The 18,642-nt window shown below is 35.6% G+C and overlaps 3 protein-coding genes across 4 annotated transcripts; 1 reads left to right on the forward strand and 2 right to left on the reverse strand.

The window, feature by feature from the left end:
* Positions 1-204: 204 nt before the first annotated feature.
* Positions 205-1,067, forward strand: LOC120173891. Its single transcript, XM_039180929.1, has one exon. It carries the CDS (start codon positions 208-210, stop codon positions 928-930), a length of 723 nt encoding a protein of 240 aa, XP_039036860.1. The 5' UTR covers positions 205-207; the 3' UTR covers positions 931-1,067.
* A 3,947-nt stretch (positions 1,068-5,014) lies between these two features.
* LOC120173906 (chloride channel protein CLC-e-like) lies at positions 5,015-9,580 on the reverse strand. Of its 2 annotated transcripts, XM_039180944.1 has the most exons (7): positions 8,869-9,580; positions 8,587-8,790; positions 8,119-8,496; positions 7,344-7,379; positions 6,834-7,273; positions 6,078-6,286; positions 5,015-5,675 (listed from the first exon to the last, which is right to left on the reverse strand). In XM_039180944.1, the coding sequence occupies exons 1-7, from the start codon at positions 9,566-9,568 to the stop codon at positions 5,618-5,620; spliced, it is 2,025 nt and encodes a 674-aa protein (XP_039036875.1). In that variant the 5' UTR covers positions 9,569-9,580; the 3' UTR covers positions 5,015-5,617. The 2 variants fall into 2 exon arrangements, with proteins under 2 accessions (XP_039036875.1, XP_039036874.1); XM_039180943.1 differs by having other exon boundaries at positions 5,025-5,675; positions 6,834-7,379; positions 8,030-8,496.
* A 2,412-nt stretch (positions 9,581-11,992) lies between these two features.
* Positions 11,993-16,746, reverse strand: LOC120173899 (katanin p80 WD40 repeat-containing subunit B1 homolog KTN80.4-like). The gene is given in 18 exon segments (XM_039180938.1): positions 11,993-12,067; positions 12,171-12,239; positions 12,330-12,446; positions 12,609-12,721; positions 12,831-12,905; positions 13,037-13,171; positions 13,271-13,310; positions 13,312-13,436; positions 13,505-13,572; positions 14,333-14,563; positions 14,651-14,804; positions 14,917-14,991; positions 15,153-15,223; positions 15,388-15,490; positions 16,082-16,308; positions 16,458-16,552; positions 16,554-16,570; positions 16,702-16,746. Coding segments are annotated over 18 exon segments (1,824 nt in total). The 3' UTR covers positions 11,993-12,003.
* Between the last annotated feature and the right edge of the window lie 1,896 nt (positions 16,747-18,642).

Genomic DNA, 18,642 nt, shown 5'->3' on the forward strand with positions numbered 1-18,642 from the left:
TCCTCATAAACTCTGTATCTAAAATCATTGATATTTACATTCAAAGTTTAAAGATAATTGAACCCAAATGGATCAATTGCATCAGCTACACGTAGTTATATTCTCAGCTAGTGGAACTCAAGCTAAGCATCAACTCCTGCACCTCCATGTATATAAGCAATGCCTGTCGTCCTTACAACTCATTCAAGTATCATAAAAAACAATCCAATGAAGATCGACGAAGGAATCTCAAACCCCTTCCATCCACTCCACAAACTCAAGCTCGAATACACCGAGATACCGTTCAATTGCGATGGCTGTAAGGACGCCGGCATCGGCCTCAAATACAGTTGCCGGCATTGCGATTTCGACTTACACAAGGCCTGCGCCAAGCCCTTTCTGGCCATCACTCACCCGTTTTATAAAAACTGCGAGTTCCAATTCTTCTATAGCCCCCCCGGACAACGTATGAGGATCTGCGATGCGTGTCGGAACGACGTTACAGGGTTTGTCTACCACTGCAGACGATGCGATTTCGATCTCCATCCTTGTTGTGTGAACCTCCCCCGAGTGTTGGATGACGGGGAACATAATCTTTACTTGTGTCTCAAGGTATCGAGCTTCTGCCATCAGTGTGGCGACAAAGGGAGTGGCTGGTCTTATAGGTCACAATGCAAGGGTTATAATCTTCATGTGTCGTGTGTTAAGAAGTTGTTGGTTGAGAGTTGGGAAGCCAGGTATTTGAATGGTGACAAGAACAGGGTTCGAGAGTTGCAGACCAGGATCCCGAGCCTCGGCGGGACATTGAAAAACCACAACGGTGGAAGAGGGCGAAAGGCGGAGAAATATTGTAAGATTGCTGGTGGGGCTGTTAGGCTAATTGTCTCCGCCGTTCTTGGTGATCCTACATCTATAATTGGTGCTGTGGTGGCTGGTATTTTATCCAAATAATACAACTCCATAAGAGTAAATTAACAACATGCTTACTGAATTGCTTTGTTTTACATGTAACTATAAAGTCTGAAAGTGTTTCAGGTCGAGGATAAGGATCGATGTAGGATTTTGTATTAGAGGGGATAAATTTTTAAAAATTTGAAGGGAATAAATTTATAAAAATTTAAGAATAAAAATAAATTATTAATATAAAAAATTATTTAAATTATATGATGATTTGATATTTTCAAGAGAATCATTCTACCATCTCCTTCAATTCATACTGATTAAGGTCATCTTGCTAGGAATATGCCGAAACAGGAACCACCCATCTCCCAACTCAGTAATAAAGATGCCCCCAATTGGAAGCCAAACATTCGCCAAAGTAATCTGCATCACTTGAAAATTGATCATAGTAGCCGAGAGAAAACGTCCAACCAAACAATTATCAAAAGAAATCGGTGATGAATTCTCTGTCTGCTCCAAAACTAATACAGTTTCCTCTTCCTCTCACAAATTCAAATCACCCAACTCTTGATCCAAATCACCCATGATCCCACCACAACCGAACCCCAAGACAAGCAAGGAATAAACACAACTAGCAAAACTAAACAATTGGCGAGACCAGAAATCGTGCCACATAGAGGCAGAAAAATCGGCGTACCAAAAGGTAAGATTAAAAGTGACTTTTTTTTTTACAAAAAAAGTTTAGGTCAAGGACGGTCATGACCATATAAGTACTTCAAGACTTCAAATATCTTAAAGTAACTTCAATACTATAGATTTCATTCAGTAACTGAATCTTCTCAGTCGTGAAGTGTGAATAGAAATCCAAGGGCCGGTCAACGTCGTTTTTTCCCGCGTCAGAGTATGGATGGAATTGAACAGCCGAATTGATGAAATTGGTTGTTTGTTCGTGTTTTTTATTGTCCGGAACGAATGATGACAATTGGTTGTTTGTTCGTGTTTTTTATTGTCCGGAACGATGAATCGATGGCTTCAAATCGCGATTTGAACATCAACTGGGTCGATTAGATGGTCAATTTTGGATCGTATAAGCTTTCGTACCGAATCGCGATTTTGAAATGACCTAGAATGCGTTCGTACCGCGTTTTGGATCGCAGCATATAGTACGTATATCGTGGGCTATTGAGCGATTTATGTAACTATGGTCATGACATATCTAAGACCTAATTCAGATTTACACAGGACTAAGACCGAATTGGGATTCACACAGGACTTTACAAATTGCCTACCAAGAGTGACTTGTCCACCAAGAATTACGAATTTAAACTTGGCCTTAGAAGCTCAAATTCATGAATCTCAACTACTTATGCCGACACTCGTTGGCAAGATTAAAAGAGTTTTAATTTTATATTTAATTAGGGATTTAGATTATATCTTTAAAACTAATACAATCGTGACATGTGTAACAATATAAATTAATAAAAATTGTATGATTTATTTTGTCACGCCATCCTTTATATAAACATAAATTATCAGTTAAATTAAGGGATTTAATAGGTAAAATTAATTGATTAAGAGTTTATTAAACTAAAAAATAAATATGAGGATTTATTTAAAAATAGAGTTTGAATTTGAGGGTTTCCTTGGTATATTAACATATTTAATACTAAACCCTAAATATCAAGGGGAAAACAATAGTAGGATAATAAACATATAAGGTTTCAATTTATTTTACAGTAGAACATCTATAAATTAATACTCGATAAATTAATAATATTTCTAAAATAATAATTTTTCTCAATCTCAACTTAGGCCTAAAGTTTAAATTAATAATTTCGATAATCAATAAGATATAATTTTCTAGAAAACCCTTATATAATTTTATGGTCCCTTCAATGTTATAAACTAATAATTCAATAAAATTACAAATATAACTAGGACAACTTAATAAAATATGATTATGTTGATGTTTGCTTATTCTTAAAATTTAAATCTAATTGTAGTTCATCTCTAACTTTCCATATTGTATCCAAAAGTTTTGGTGTTACATTCTTATACTCACTTGTGGGGTGATCTATCTTATAAATCTAAAATTTTAACTAGTACTACAATGAATTTTGTTTTTCTGGGGGTATGTACTATATTTCCTCAATAGGCCTAACTTGAACCCTAATCTTCTTTCACGGTCTATCCTGTTGCGCAAACCTCTTCGGGACAGGGAGTGATGGATAACGATCCGATAACACGCTCTTCGTTGTCCATCACGGTTGAACTGCAAAGGTATCGACCATTCGTGGCATCGTGCTTGTAGACAAGGATGTAACAAAGTGCAACGTCATCGATGTGAACATATCCCATCCGCCCATGCCCCTGAAACTGCTCGGTTTCCCTGTCCGTATGGAACAATACCTTTGTGAACCGGTCTTGATAATGGAATATTACAAGAAATCTTTTGTGAAGAAATGTTTGGTTTCAGCACCTGTCTGTTCTATTAGTGGCATTGAGAACATGTCTTGGGATCAAATGAAGGTTTGATGACGAGGAAGCGATGTGGATGGCGCCTTCGCACCCCATGATCGCATCGTCGAATCTGCCCCCTTCCAATAGGTCGGCCTTCAACAACTCCACAGGTGTGCTAATTTCTTCTCATTTGCTGCCCCATGCAGGCATGCACAGATAGAACCAAACAGATTAATGAACACTAAGGCATTGATTAAGCAGTTGTGACTTGAGGCTGAAGAAGGTAAGCCACTTGATTCTTGTGAGCTTTAAACGTCATTTGTTGTTGTGTTAAGATATTAATGCTATTTCTAATCGATATTTAATTTGTATCAAAGATTTATCAGTGATTAAGTTTATTTAATTAATAAATACTTATTGTATAAATAAATATTAAGGGATAAGAATTGTTTGAGGTTTAGGACATGTTTAATAAAGTATTGAAAAATTAATAATTAGTGATTATTTAATAATTAGTACGAGTGTTGGTATAAGTGATTGAGATTTAATAATTTGAACTTATTAGACTAAGTTCAAATCCTATCACGTCACTTTTAAACACGTTTCCAAATTTAACTTTTTGTATTAGTGTGGTAAAGATTAAGTAGAAAATGAATGACCTACACATCACTTTATAGATGATATATTCAGTACTTTCTATTTTATTTAGAGTTAATTGTTTCATATATCCTCAAAGTATGACTCATTTTAATTTGATCCTTAAACTTTGAAATATTATAAATTTATCCCTAAACTATGATTATCTTTCTAAATTTTTCCTCAAACTTTTGAACATTTCAATTTCATTCACAAACTATGACCGTCACTCTAAATTGGTCCCCAAACTTTTTGAAAATTCAAATTTCATCTCAAACTATACACATATACTAATTACATCTCTTGTTAATAAAATCGTTAGATCAAGTTATATTATTATATATTTGAAAAAGTACAAAATTTAGGTTAAATTATAGTTGAAAATGATTATATATTTGGATGAATTTGGGATGAAATTGGAATGTTCAAAAAGTTCATAGATCAATTTAGAAAGAGGGTCATAATTTAGAGTCACAGTTTGGGATGAAATTAAAATATTCAAAAGTTTAAAAACCAACTTAAAATGAGGATTATAATTTGGAAACACATTAGCAATTAACTCTTTTATTTAATATATGTACATACTGATTGTTCGAGATTGAATTGGCCACTGCTATCTTTATTAGCCATGTTTTCAAGACATTTGTGTTCAACTAAGGTAGTCATTTATAACGATGTCAATCAGACCAGGCAGGCTAGGCACTTGGAATGGGAGTTCATGACTCAACAGAATTATTACGAATATCTTAGTCTTAGATCTCTCTTCGTTTACATTTTCATGAACTCGAGTATTCATACCACCCGTCACTATGCATTGTACATGCGACACATTTTTAGTTTATAAAATTTCAGGAGTACAAAACCGATGTCATGGCTACTAACTTGTAGCAGAACACATACGTAACAAGTTATTTGAGAATCGCTAAATGCTTCAGCACGCATCAAGAGTTCAAAGATATTTTCACTCAGTAAACTTCAAATGTCTTGATCATTGTGCATTTACAGTGTGATTGATACTCATGCTGTTGGACACAGTAAAATGGAAGCATTATTTGTCACAAAATTGGATGTTTAGTATCCTCTCAAATGGTACACATCATATGCACTTGGAACATCATGCCGGAATTTTTCCCGGTGGTGATTTGCTCAAGTCATTTGATAAATGTTATAAGCAAGACCAAGTATATACCTGTTGTAGTATGACTGCCTAAACAAGTGAATAACTATAACGTAAGAGAATATTTTCAAAAGAAACTGATACCTGATGTAAGACTCATATTTGAACAATTCTTCTTTTTCCTGTTCGTTGGTGGCAACAGCCTGCTAAATTTTCGACCTTTGGGACTTTGAAATATTGACCAGTTATAAATATCTCCCAGCTTGAAGAAAAAGAAGCACAACAGAACCCTTCCAGTTTGTCTATCAATACATATGAAAATTGGGAGCATATATCAGCTCCCAATGTTTTATCTGGTGCGTGATTTAGCTTCCCTGCAACAGATGGGGCTAGTTAAGGACACTGACCAGAGCCAATTCCCTTCTTCATGGCTGAATTGGTGGGATCACCAAATATTGAAATCAGAGTACAACAGACTCTGTCGTGTCAATCACTCTATATCAAGTACGAGGGCAGGCTTCATCCTCATTTCTCGATCGACTTTACTGTGTCAAAATCAAGAGATTCTCTTGTAGCTACGGCTCTGGCAAAACAAAAAAAATATATATATATAACCCCATCCATTAGTCAATAAAAGGCATATACACTCGGAGAAACGAAAACCAGGCCTACATGAAAGAAATTGAAAGTGGAAACATATATTTAAAACCCCAATTTTAACTACGGTCCTTTAAGAGTTTGATTTTGTCACGCATGATTACTTTTACATCTCAATATAAAATTAAAACCCACAAATCTCTACTTCTTCTGCTCTGTTATTTAAGATACAACTGTATATATCATTTCCAGAAGCCAAACCACGGGAAAAAAAGGCTACTTTATAAACAGGTCTATGTTTAGCCTATTAAAGGGTCAGCGCACTACCATGATAAATAATGAAATAATTAAAAGAGACCCAAAAAAGACCAAAGATTTAGTTACAAACCTGCAAGTTAGATTGATACATTCTCTGTCGAGGAGGCCAATTGGCTGTCCTCGACAGCCTTTTACATGCTCTAATATAACTGGAACTTGATTCAGGCCATGTTTACTCATTATCATTTCAGCAGATAGAATATCCATAGTAGGAGTAGCTGTCCATGGGACTTTACATTTTGCATTATCCAATGAACATATTTCAGATACCAAAAGCACCTGTAGCAAGGATATTAATTAGTCAAAGATTGAAAGGTTGCAACTTCAGTGCATGGAAATAAGTGTGTGAGAATCATATAAATGAAATGGAATCATCTGGTTTCAGATTAGAAAACAGTGTGACTTTAACACATCTTTGGTATGGATGTACAACTAAGATGGTAATTTCAAGATATAGTAATATATTAATTGACTGAGATGACCTTTGGGATTAACTGAAGCAGTTGGGACGTGCTGGTGGTGTGACTAGGGATGGAGATTTAACTTCCAGTTCTACTATTGTACCCCGAAGAAAGAATACCCGTAAAGATAAAATCCTATATCCAAGTTCATTTTAATATATTTTGAGTTTTAATGGGAACTAGTTTAGTGTTTTAGTAAGAAGAAACATATCTCGGTTTTCATCACTTCGTCCATCCTTATTTTCCATGAGATCCTAAATCTTTCTTTGTTTTTCCTCTTCTTCCATAGGCCTTTGAATTGCAACATGGTTAAAGCATTTGATTCATGAATACCTGAACTAAAATCTGTAAAGCTTGCACCATACCTTGGAGTCTAAGCTTTTGTCTTTTGTGAATTCGCTAAACTCTTGAATATCAGAAAGTGTCAATAAACCCATTAAAAGGTTGTCATTGTCAACAATTACTGCACAAGACTGCTTTTCAGCAAGCATAAGAGTCACTACTTCTGTAATTAAAGTACTCATCGTAACTGTCACAAATCTTGTCCTCATGGCTTCAGAAACAAAAATTCTCTTCTCTAAATCATCGGTTTTAATACTGGCATCATTAATGCAGAGTGAACTTTCAACTTCACATAGATTGTTGAAATAAGCTGATGCTTCATTAGAAGATACATTAGTTGTATTATCTGACACTTCAGGCTGCTGATTTGTACTAGCGTTTCTGTCTTCAAGTGCTTTGGTCCCTTTAATATCCTTTCTTTTCATCCGTCCAGATGTAACCCAAGAAGAAAGCCCAACAGCTCCTAATAAAGGCAAAACAATCCGATAGTCCTGAGTCAACTCAAAAAGAAGTAGAACCGCGGTGAGAGGTACCTGACAGACCCCTGCAAGGGTTGCCGCCATGCCAACCTGCAAATGACACTCCATAATGGTCATGCACATCATGTTGTATTGTTTTACTTTGATGTACAAGATTAGTGAACATAATCTCAATATCCTGATATTTCTAGGAAAAGTGTTCTTTTGCAATTTTTCATGCCAGTATCTGCAGTTCATCTCAATTTAAACATCTTTTAATCATTTCTGAGAATCATTATCGAGTCTCAACTTGATTAAATTTTTTGGGAACTTCCACAGCGTATATATCACAAACAAAGATGCACAATAACATCATCTATAATAAGTTACTCAAGTATTAATGGATTTGATTAGCATCCTAAGATGTACTCTGACCCAGCTAATCTTCACTAATGTTTTATCATTCAACCTTTTTCATACATACGTGATGACAATTTTCCATGTGTTCACCCCACTTATTTTCCTTTGTTACTATTTCCTACATTATCAGTCTGAGACTCTGAGCTATAAGGAAATTTCTTAGTAAACTTACTTTTGAAAATTAAAGCATCCTTAATGGTATCCATGTTACGAATAAAATATAAATGAATAGAAAAGCACAAACAACAGCACAGAAAGTCCTTGACAAAAAACACTACATTAAAATTTGATATACGCATTTACAAACAAAAATCATCAAATCACTATTGAAAGAAAATTACCAGGCCATATGCTTGTGGCGAGGCCACTTCCAAGATTGAAAGGTGAATGGCTGAATCAGACTGAGCAATAGCAAAACTAATGAATTTCCCATATGCCATCCCAGTTGCTGCACCAATAAAAAGTGAAGGGGCATAATATCCTCCTACTAACCCGAAGGCCCGGCACAAAGAAGTTGCAATAATCTTGACTGCCACCAGTTGAAACAAGAGATCCCCCGGAAGGCCTTTCACAAAGGGTCGAGATTCTAACAAGATATCAACATTCTCAAAACCCCAGTACAGAATTTCAGGATATGCCAAGGCTATTACACCAACTGTTAGTCCCCCGACTACAGGAAACACGGGCTGTGGTATACCAATATCCTTGTTAAGATTGTCCACAACACCCAATAAGTAAGATGTCAAATTGGAAAAAGCCAACGAAACCAAACCACAAAGAATACCCAGCAAAAGATAAAGTGGAAGTTCTGAAATGAAGGTTAAAAAGGGTTTGATCCTGTTAGCATGAGAAACATGAAGAATAGTTTCAAATGGAGAATATAATTTATGAAATTTACCACCATAAGACCGGAAATCATACTCAGGAACCTTGAAGGCTGGTTCAGAACCAAGACCGATTTCAGAGATCACGGAAGCTATAACTGCGCTGAGAATTACCGTTGAAGTTGTATTGGTAAGTGACACTGATGAATCCGCCGGCGATGACGGCCATAAAACCGACTCGACGGCGAAAAAGCAACCCGCGACGGCCGCATTGAAACCTGAAGATGCATATAAGAAGTAAATTAGTTAAAGAGATCCAATTCCAAAATATTACTGTTTAAAATTCGAAAACGAACCGGATGAGATTCCAGCAGCTGATCCGGCAGCCAAGAGGGAGAGCTTGGTTTGAGGATTTTTATCCAAACTAGAATGGATTTCTTTAGCAATGGAGGAACCAATCTCGACGCTTGGACCTTCGGGTCCCAAGGAATTACCAGTCCCCAGAGTGAAACAGGCCGCTAAAACTTTCAAAACCGAACCCAACGCTCCTTTGGCGCTAAAACTAGCTTCCGATACCGCGTTCCTAGCTGCGTTCAAGACGCTGACGATTAAACCGCCACAAGCAGGCACAGAAATGACACGCACCCAAACGGAGTCGAGAGGCTCCTCTCGCAACCAGGAAGCACCTCTAGAAGGAATTCCATCCCAAAAAAAGTCGCGAATCTCATGCACGCCGTTGTTGAACAAAACGACGGCGATTCCCGTAGAGACACCGACCAAACAAGCCGATAGGATGACCCCCGAATCGTTGAAATTATCATCGGCGGCAACAGAATCAGCGGAGGTTTGGGTGTCTGAGGAGTCGGGTACGGCAGCGGGGATAAAAGTGGGGCGTTGATCTTGAATGGGGAAAGGGGAGAAACGGTTTTTGTTGAAAGGAAATGACGGCGGCGGAGTTTTACAGAGGTGGATATGGGAGGAGAAGAGAAGACGGGAATGGTGTGGAGGTGGTAGTGGTGAGGAGGGAAACACGCGAAGCGCGCTAGGCGAAGCCATGATCTTGCTTATCCAAATCCGCAACGAAGATTAAGGCTTTATTATAGGAATATATACCATTTATTTTATGGGTAAACCAAACAAATGGTAGCTGAAGTAAGAATAAATTTCTTTTTCAGCATTAAAAGTTCACAAATAACTAAACAGTCACTAACATTTTCGTTATATAACAAATCGATTATTCGGCTGTTAACAACATTACCTCAGTCATGACAATCTGATGTGATACATTTTGATCACTCATTTGACTCACTTAAAAGAATATAAGGACTTGTACTTTTATCATATGTCTTTATAAGAATAATACTTCTATCAATACGTTTGAAACTTCCAAGCGAAGAACTAATTACAGACGCAATTTTTGAGAAGCTCATACCACTTTAGACATTGACAAAGCTTCATACTCGGGTACTAGGGGCGTTCACTGTTCGGTTTTAATCGAATTAATTGATCGAATCGAATTAGATCGATTAATTTGATCAAGGAACGATTAATATTTTTTTTAAAATTCGGTTAATGGTTAATTCGATTCGATGAATTAACCGAATTATTGAATATTAAATATTATATATATATTTTAAGCTAAAGCTCATTAAGAATTAAAACTCAATTATTTTTTAATCACACTAAACTCATTAAATTATTAATACCTAATTAAATTTTAACCCAAATATAAAATACTTCTATTATATTCAAATTAATCTAATTAAAAAAATAAAAAAAATTGGTTAATTTGTTAATTGATCTAAATAGCCAAACTTTATTCGATTCGGTTAATATTAAAAAAAATTGATTCGGCTAACCGTTAAAGAAAAAAATCGATTAATTCAATTAATAAAATTTCGATTTGGTCAGTGGCCAAATTAACCATTTGAACACCTGTATAACAAAGTATAGTCTTGATTGAACAATTCTATCATATTTTATTTCTGTCATTGTTATCCTTGTATTTGGATCAAGTATCCTTCTTATCATGTTCCGAGTACTAGATGATATCCATTTGCAGTTTTGCACTCTTTCCCTTGACATAAATTTCTACAAGTTGTAACACGTGGGATTCGAATGATGTGGCCGGCAAGGCCTATATTGCCCCGAAATGGTCCCCATATGAGTAACACCAAACCAGATTTATGGTCCCAATTCACTGTGACACCCACTTCACGTTCAGAAGCATAATAATCCTACACATCAATATATATATATATATATATATGATATGAAACAAAACAATCTTACGGGTGAGGCGGCAACTAGTTCAGAACTTTTGAACCATACATTTTTTGTATAAAAATGCATGCAATCTCTGTACTCTCTGGACTTTCGAAATTTAATCTTATATTTGTTTAATTTAACAATATAGTCTAGTCTAATTGATAACAGATATTCAAATTTAACCCAAGCCGAGTAACTCGATTCTTGTAGCTAAGAGTATAGGGAACAAATTCTACAAGTACGAAAAATGAAAACCGGATGAACATCATTTTCCATTCTTAGATGAAGTATATATTTCAACTTTAAATCTTTATCATGACCACCCAGATAACTAAGCATCAGTATTATGCTTAAAACATTTGTTTAGTGGATAATAACAATTACTTGGCAACAAAAGAAAAGCACATTATTAACAATAATAGGTCTAGTTTGCACCTAGTCCCTCTACTCTTAAGACATACAAAATTTAGCCCCTATATTCTAATTGTAGCAATTTAGTCTATTAATGCAAGGAATTGGAACATGATTAAACAGTAAATAATACCTCATGGAACCGCATTGTGGTGTTTGAGCAGCTTCAAGGTGGAGATTTCTCTCTTTCATTTTCTTTCGATCTTAAAGAATGAATTTCACAATTACGGATCCAAAAATATTTTTTAAATTGGGTACATATACATTAACAACAAAAATCCTTCTTATAGAGTGAACACAGGTAAAATTTCAGGATGAACATCAATAAAATGAACTATTATTAAAAAAAAAATCGGATTGTAGGGTGAACACCGACTCACCTTAAACCCCATTTACAACGGCCAGTGTCACAGATAACACCCGGAAAATACGAGCAGCTAAATCATGCTCTCTTTCATGTTGTTCCACAGCTTTTAACACACGTGTATATATTGAATTTTATAGTACAAAAAAATAGTTAAAGGCCAAAAGGAGCAAAGTGGAAAAAACTGTGCTGCAACCAGCAGCATGTTGGCAACCCAAATTAGAGCTTCAGCCTTGACAATGTAGTAGAATCAGCTATCAGTTAAACGCCTTCGTTTAGTATAAAATTTACAAGCTGCATTAGGACTGGACAAGACAATATGCACGGAAGTTGTCGTTGATGTTTGACCAGCTGAAAACTTACTCTCCATGGCAATAAAAGAATATAAAGCATAAAACACGCAGAATAAGCTAGTGCATGCATGTATGAATCTACACGTTGGTTCCCATTATGACACTTCTTGAAGTGCTAGATTCAATTCCTGGGCAGATTTTGCCACTGATCCCCCTCTTCTATGGACCAAAAAAATAAATTAATTAATTAAAAAAATTGGATATTTCGGATGATTAAACCCTATAGCGGTTCACTACAGGTTTAAATTACCACCATACTCACCTGGTAACCTTGGGCAGACAGCGCTTTACTTTTTCAAGTTCTATAAAGCAGAGGTTGCAACGTTCAAACCTAGGGCAACCAGCAGCATGATCTCGGTTAATAATACAAAAACTGAATATTTGAAGACTAAATTTGCAGTTCCGAAGCAAGCAGTCAGACCTTTGCTCTGCCTCGATGTCTACAGCAACAGGCGTTGAAGCAGATAATGCCGAATATATCATTGAACCAAATAATCTGACCAGCTTAAGCAGGACGTCGAGACTGATGCTCAAATGCCTACATAAGGGCTGCAGTTAAATACCAAAATCTACTCTTTTGGTAGCTACAATGAACCAGAGAAACAACTACTGAAAGCAATTGATGTTTCCAGAACAATTTGAGAGCAAAAGTCCCAGGCTAAGAGACAACAAAAATGCTAGATTATGACACTGTTTTTACCTATCCATCTCACTTCCAAGGAAACTCGACAGAAGGGGAAGAAGACAAGTGCCTATGTCCAATGTGACAATGTCTATTTTCTCAGTGACAATGCTCAACACATCAGCAAGCACCTGCAATTCCGATCACCCAAAAACAAAATGCAAGTAGCACTTCAATATGTTCGAGTTACACGAAAGTTCAAACCAAGGTGCATGGATTGACAAACTTGAAAGTTCTTACAGCATGATCAGCCATCTTTTCCATTGCACTGATTGCACCCTTTATGTCATTCCTTTCCCAGTATCGATGCACAACCTATAACCAGTAATAAACAAGGTTCAGCAATCTTCTATGTTAACTTCAACAATGTCGACATTTTACTATGAAGTGAAAAAAAAAAGCATCTAAACACTCCATATCATAACTTTTAGTTTGATTAGGATCACCTGTAACTTAGATAAATGAGACTGCATGGAACCAATGAATTGATCATGCTGCTCCATTACATCTGCAACAGCATCCTCATCATTGGCAGAAGGCATTTCTTTTTCCACAGAGGGATGGTATCCTCTTTGTTTATACTTCAAAAAAGATAAGAACCGAATGCATAAATTAGCACTGGCAACATATTAAAACAAAAAAGGAAAAGAAAGTGAATACAACCTTAGGCAAGTTTTTACCGAATTGAATGAAGACATATTTGACATAGATGTATTCCCCCGTAGGTCCGTCGTAATTAGAAGGCCTCCCTCTTTTCAACCAATTTATAACTACTGGGTGTGTTCTTCCTGAAGTATTGACCAAGGTAGTGAGTTCAGACTTTACGGAATTGTGCACTATATCAACCTGCTATGGAGAGATATACCACCTTTTTGGCTTTCTAAAGGTTATGTGTCTCTATGTGTTTTTTGCACCTGTGAATCATCTGAAACGAAGTGCTCTGGTTCAGCATGAATACATAGACATTTTAACTTGAGAAATGCTGAGGAACAGATAACAGTCTGCTTGAACTTTTTTCTTTTTTCTCTTTATTCTCATTTCATTTTTATTTTTTTGCATTCATATTTCTATTGGAAAAGGAAAAATAGAAAAATTATCACACAATAAGATTCTGATGACCGGAATCTGGCTGGTCGGCGCACGAATAAGAAAAAACCTCCCAAAGATGCCTTTTGAAATTCAGTAGTAACCCCTCTCACCCAAAACAGACCAAAAAATTGTGACGAACCAAAAACCCTAAAATTAAACAGTGAATTAAAAATTTTAAGAACATACAATTTTCATCCAAGTAGTTCGGAGGCAACTCAACCGAGTTTGATTCACTCTTACCAGAGCCAACACACCTATCTTGGCTGAGCATTTATGCCTTCTTTAATTATCAATTAATCATTTTCCTAATTTTTTTCTTCTTTTTTCCCTCTTATTTCATAAGTTGACATATTACTACTGCCTGCTTACTAAAGCAACACCATAAAATAAATAAACAAGTAAAAAATATTTTTGCACATTTCTACCATACATGTTCTATCTACCCATTTTCCCACTTTTTCCCTTTAGTTTTTGATTTCTCAAAAAGAATTGTGTAGTTGAGTTCAAAGTGATGGATTGCTCATCTTTCCTGAGATCTTTTTCGACTAATTTTAGTTCTTTTTAAAGAGTAAACTTTATAAATGAAAACTAGTTAACATAAAGTAATGTGAATGTGCTAAACCCCAACAAAATCGAAGTAAAATATAACATACATGCCAAATTTTTGGACTCCTTAACAGGATCTGAGTTTTGTGAAATGGATAACCTTCCCAAGGATTTTGTTTCCTTCACTAAAGCATCAGGATTTTGTGAAACTGATAACCTTCCCATATTAGCTTTTGTTGTGTTCTCATTCAGTACAGAGAGGGTTCCACCGGAACAAGATTTAGGTTCAGAATGACCATTCACGTTATTAGCATTAGGAATAGAAAAGGCTCTATTCGCTGTACCAAAGACCAAAATTTAATGTTAAAGTCTTTAACATAATAACTGCCAATAAAGAAAGATGGACAGATAAAAGTGTAGAAAACTGAGCAATACCGAGATGTCTACAACCCAAACTCCAACACAGCTTTGATTATATGAGAAGCCAGGAAGCTTCCCTTCATGAACATTAAGATCTGACAATCTAGACCACCCCACATCCACACCATCATGACATCTTATTGGTTCCCATGAGAAAACCTAAAAATTGCAAATAAAAATAAAGTAAAAATGTAATAGCATTGTAATAGCATAGAACACTCGCTCGTAAATCATTATGGATTGGTGAAAATTGAAATGTAAAAGACCTCACCTTTAGACTTTCATGCAATCCACAGAGTACAGTCCTCCCATCAGGATTGAAGGTCAAACAATGGATTCCAGTAGTCTACAATATAGAGGGAGGAAATCATGTACAAACCCCACCATAAAAACAGGTAAATAAAAGATACTGTGATCTCAGTATGGAAAATAGATCTTATGATCTTCAATAGAATCTCTAAGTTTACTAAGATAACCAACTACAAAACCAAAGACCAGCTAAAGTACCTCAGGCCCAGTTGAACCAATAAGCTCAAAGGTTTCAAGGTCCCAAAATTTAACAGTCCGATCAGCTGAACCTGTGAAGGCAAGAGAACGTATAATAAAAATCAGAGCACACACGAAGGATCTACAATTCCCTCACAAAATATAATAGATATTTGTATAGAACTTAATTTAGGACATTATAGATTTCTCAAATGAGGAATAAGCAAGAACTCTTTCATAGAAGGTAATAACCAACCTGTAGCAAGTAGAAACTCATTGGGATGGAAATCTAAGCACTGAATTTGGCCTTCATGATACTTGAAATCATGCAACAATTTTCCAGCAGTCAAATCCCAAACCTGTAACATATAAAAAACATGAAAAAGATTATTGTAAAGTTATCCTGAATCAACATCTGAACTCAAAAGCTAAAATGTGTATACAATCCACGTATAAATGTGCATTTAAATTTGTTCATAAGGTGAAAACATTTTTATCAAAGAAAACATAAATCTGGCAATGCATACGCCCATCTGACCCTTTTTGCCATTTATACAATGAAATGTCTTGCAGAAATCAAATTCCTATGTGAGAATGCCAAAGAACTGCACCTATGGAGCAACTCATTGATATATAACAGAATAGCTAAAGTTTCGAAGTTGCAGCACTCGGATAATTAAAAACAATGTGAAATAAAGAAGACATGTAAGTTCATCCAACACCCTCAGCATTGCATAGCCTCACTCCAAACTCCAAAATCTCGATTCCAGTTCTCACGAAATACGAGCAAGGCCATGAAACACTACCTAAAAGAATTGAAAACCTTCTATGTTTATTCACCCTACAATGCCCACACAAATCCCAAAAGAAAAAAAAACATGGGTACAATCAAAGGATAACATTCGTACAAAATGTCTGGCATCATGAACTAAATTACAGCAAATTCTGACCTTCACAATGTTGTCCTCACTGCCAGATACAACCCATCGGCCATTTGGTGTAAACCTGATTGCATTGACTCCTCGACTATGGCCCTTGTATGTATGGATACACCCTTTCTTTCTGATATCCCATACCTTGAGATTCGTATCAAGAGAACCAGATGCAAAAAACTCACCAAAGGGATGGAAGTCCACAGAGATGCAATTGGATCTATGGCCAGTCAAAGTCCGAACAACTAAAAAAGTACAGATTGCCAAAAATATATCAAAAATAGATAATCAAGTGACACATATTTAAGACCGGTATTTAACATACAACAGCATGTATATTTAGATTATTTTTTTTTTGGGGGGGGAAATGGTCTATGAAACTGGACAAGCATACTTTTTGCCTCCTCCAAATCCCAAAGCTTGATGGTACCACTTGCAGCACCTGCAGCTACCAAGACTTCTGAAGAATCAAAGCTCACTGAATCTATTCGTGTGTCCAGACAAACTCTGATATAATGGTTCGCATAAAAATTGTACGGAATAAGAATTTATTGGTCTCCAAATCGAAATTTTATCATAATTACAATTGTTTAATCCTACTATATGCTATATCCTACTAATTACAGTAAATAAGTGACATATAGATGATATTGCAAAAGAAGAGTATTTGAAAGGAAATGCATTGTGCGAATATAGAGCGAGAACTGACCAGTATAGAGTTGAGTTTACCAATAGCCCAGAGATTAACCTTGTGATCTTCTCCTCCAGTCACAAGAACCCTAGACGTTTTCCTTCCAATCTTCAGGCAATTCACAGTTGAAGAGTGTGCCACAAATTCCTCTGTTCATAATTATTAAGGCAACCCTGGGTACAAATAATTCTTAAAGAAAAAGATCTGTTTGAAGTGATGGGGGCAACTGTAATGAAAAACCAGATCAATATTAACATAGTTTCATAAAAACCCTAAAAGAAGGATACGTAGCTTGTAAGCTCGTTTGGTAGTCATGGTGGAAATGAAACTGAAGACAAGACCCTTGCAATGGCTATAGCCAACATTCAAATCTTCTTAAAAAGAAAATTTTCTGATCAACAGTGCCGTGGATCTCATCCCCATTTCATTATTTTAACCGTCTACAACGACTGCATAATCGAATTTGTTACCTTTAGATCGGAAACATTAAAAAAATATCGAAATGAGTAATCTACATTTTTACCGAAAACCAAAAACCTACAAAGAAGACAATAGTTCGAGAGGTCTGTTCATATTTTACCTTTTTGCTTGAGCTTTTCTGTGAAAGTAGATAGAAATTAATGAGAAAGTAAGCAGAAGAAGAAGAAGAAGAAGAAGGGATTCAGATTTCAGTTTCACTGCTGCTGCTTGGGTTTGTTTTAAATTTGTTTCATTTCTACTGATTAATAAGCTTTAGGGAGGGAACTTAAAGGAAAAAGAAAATTCAAAAAGAAAGAAAGAAAGAAGGGCCCAATCCAAGAAGGAAGAAGAATCCCTCCATCTGCAACTCAAAAATGTGAAAAAGACAGGGCAATCACACCCCCACCTTCATCCTCAAACAATTGAAAACTCGGCTTACCTTTTTCCTATGCCAATTTCATTTTCTTCTTTCATGTTATTCTTATTGCACGCCACCTCTCCCACAAACAGGGCTGTAGATGACACAATAAAAGCCACTTTTTTTAATTTGATTCCATCAAAATGCACTCAATATTTAAACCAAACAAATAAAAAAAAAGGCAAATATTTATGTTTCATAAATTTTTTTAATATTGAAGAAGTTGGTAAGAATGGTAAGAGGCTATATTAGAAGAAGCTGAGAGCTACAAGAGAATAAGGTTTCTCTCATTTAGAAGGTGTTTCCATACCTAAATTCATTAAGAGAATATGGTGTCATGATTTCAATTGAATGTCATTTATTATTTGCTTTTCTTACAAATTTACTGATTTATTAAAGACAAGTCATTCTATTTGAAATTTGTTGCTAGATGATGGAACCCTTTCAACTTATTACAAAACACATGATAAATTGGATTATTCTTGTGTGGTCGATGAGCATCGATGAGAACCAATAACGATGAGTTCCGATAAATTAAATTGTAAAATGATAATATTACAAGGTACTTAATGTATAATTATATTTTAATTAAAATATAATTTTAAATAAATCATAATTTTCAATTAAATTGTTTTTAAATATTTTTTGTATAATTAGTTCAAATTGTAATCCCTAATTACAAAACTCTATTTTTTAAAATTTGTGATTTTCTCATCGTCGTCGCCGCCGTCGTCGTCGATGGTTTCGTCTTCCTCTTTCGATTGAATCATTTTCGTTCATCCCTACTAACATAGAAGTCGTTCACCGTCATTTGCGCAACCAACCCGTTGAGGTAAGCTAGAATAATTTATTTTTATTCAAACTTGGTGTTTTGTCCAAGCCGTCATCGGAGGGTGGTGGCTGACTGGTTGTCGATATGGGAGTTTCCCCTCTCATTGTTTTCCCCAATCCCAAATTTTCTAAACCCTAACCTTAACCCTATTTTTAAAATTCCTCCAATTGTATAACATG

This window comes from Hibiscus syriacus, unplaced genomic scaffold (assembly GCF_006381635.1).
Source record: "Hibiscus syriacus cultivar Baekdansim isolate YM2019G1 unplaced genomic scaffold, ASM638163v2 tig00111990_pilon, whole genome shotgun sequence".
NCBI lineage: Eukaryota > Viridiplantae > Streptophyta > Magnoliopsida > Malvales > Malvaceae > Hibiscus > Hibiscus syriacus.

Coding starts and splice junctions, on each gene's coding strand:
- LOC120173891 (XM_039180929.1), top strand. CDS start 208: ATGAAGATCGACGAAGGAATCTCAAACCCCTTCCATCCACTCCACAAA.
- LOC120173906 (XM_039180943.1), bottom strand. CDS start 9,568: ATGGCTTCGCCTAGCGCGCTTCGCGTGTTTCCCTCCTCACCACTACCA. Junction 8,791..8,868: donor AGCTGCTGGAATCTCATCCG/GTTCGTTTTCGA, acceptor ATGCATCTTCAG/GTTTCAATGCGGCCGTCGCG. Junction 6,287..6,833: donor ACAAAAGCTTAGACTCCAAG/GTATGGTGCAAG, acceptor TCCTTGCTACAG/GTGCTTTTGGTATCTGAAAT.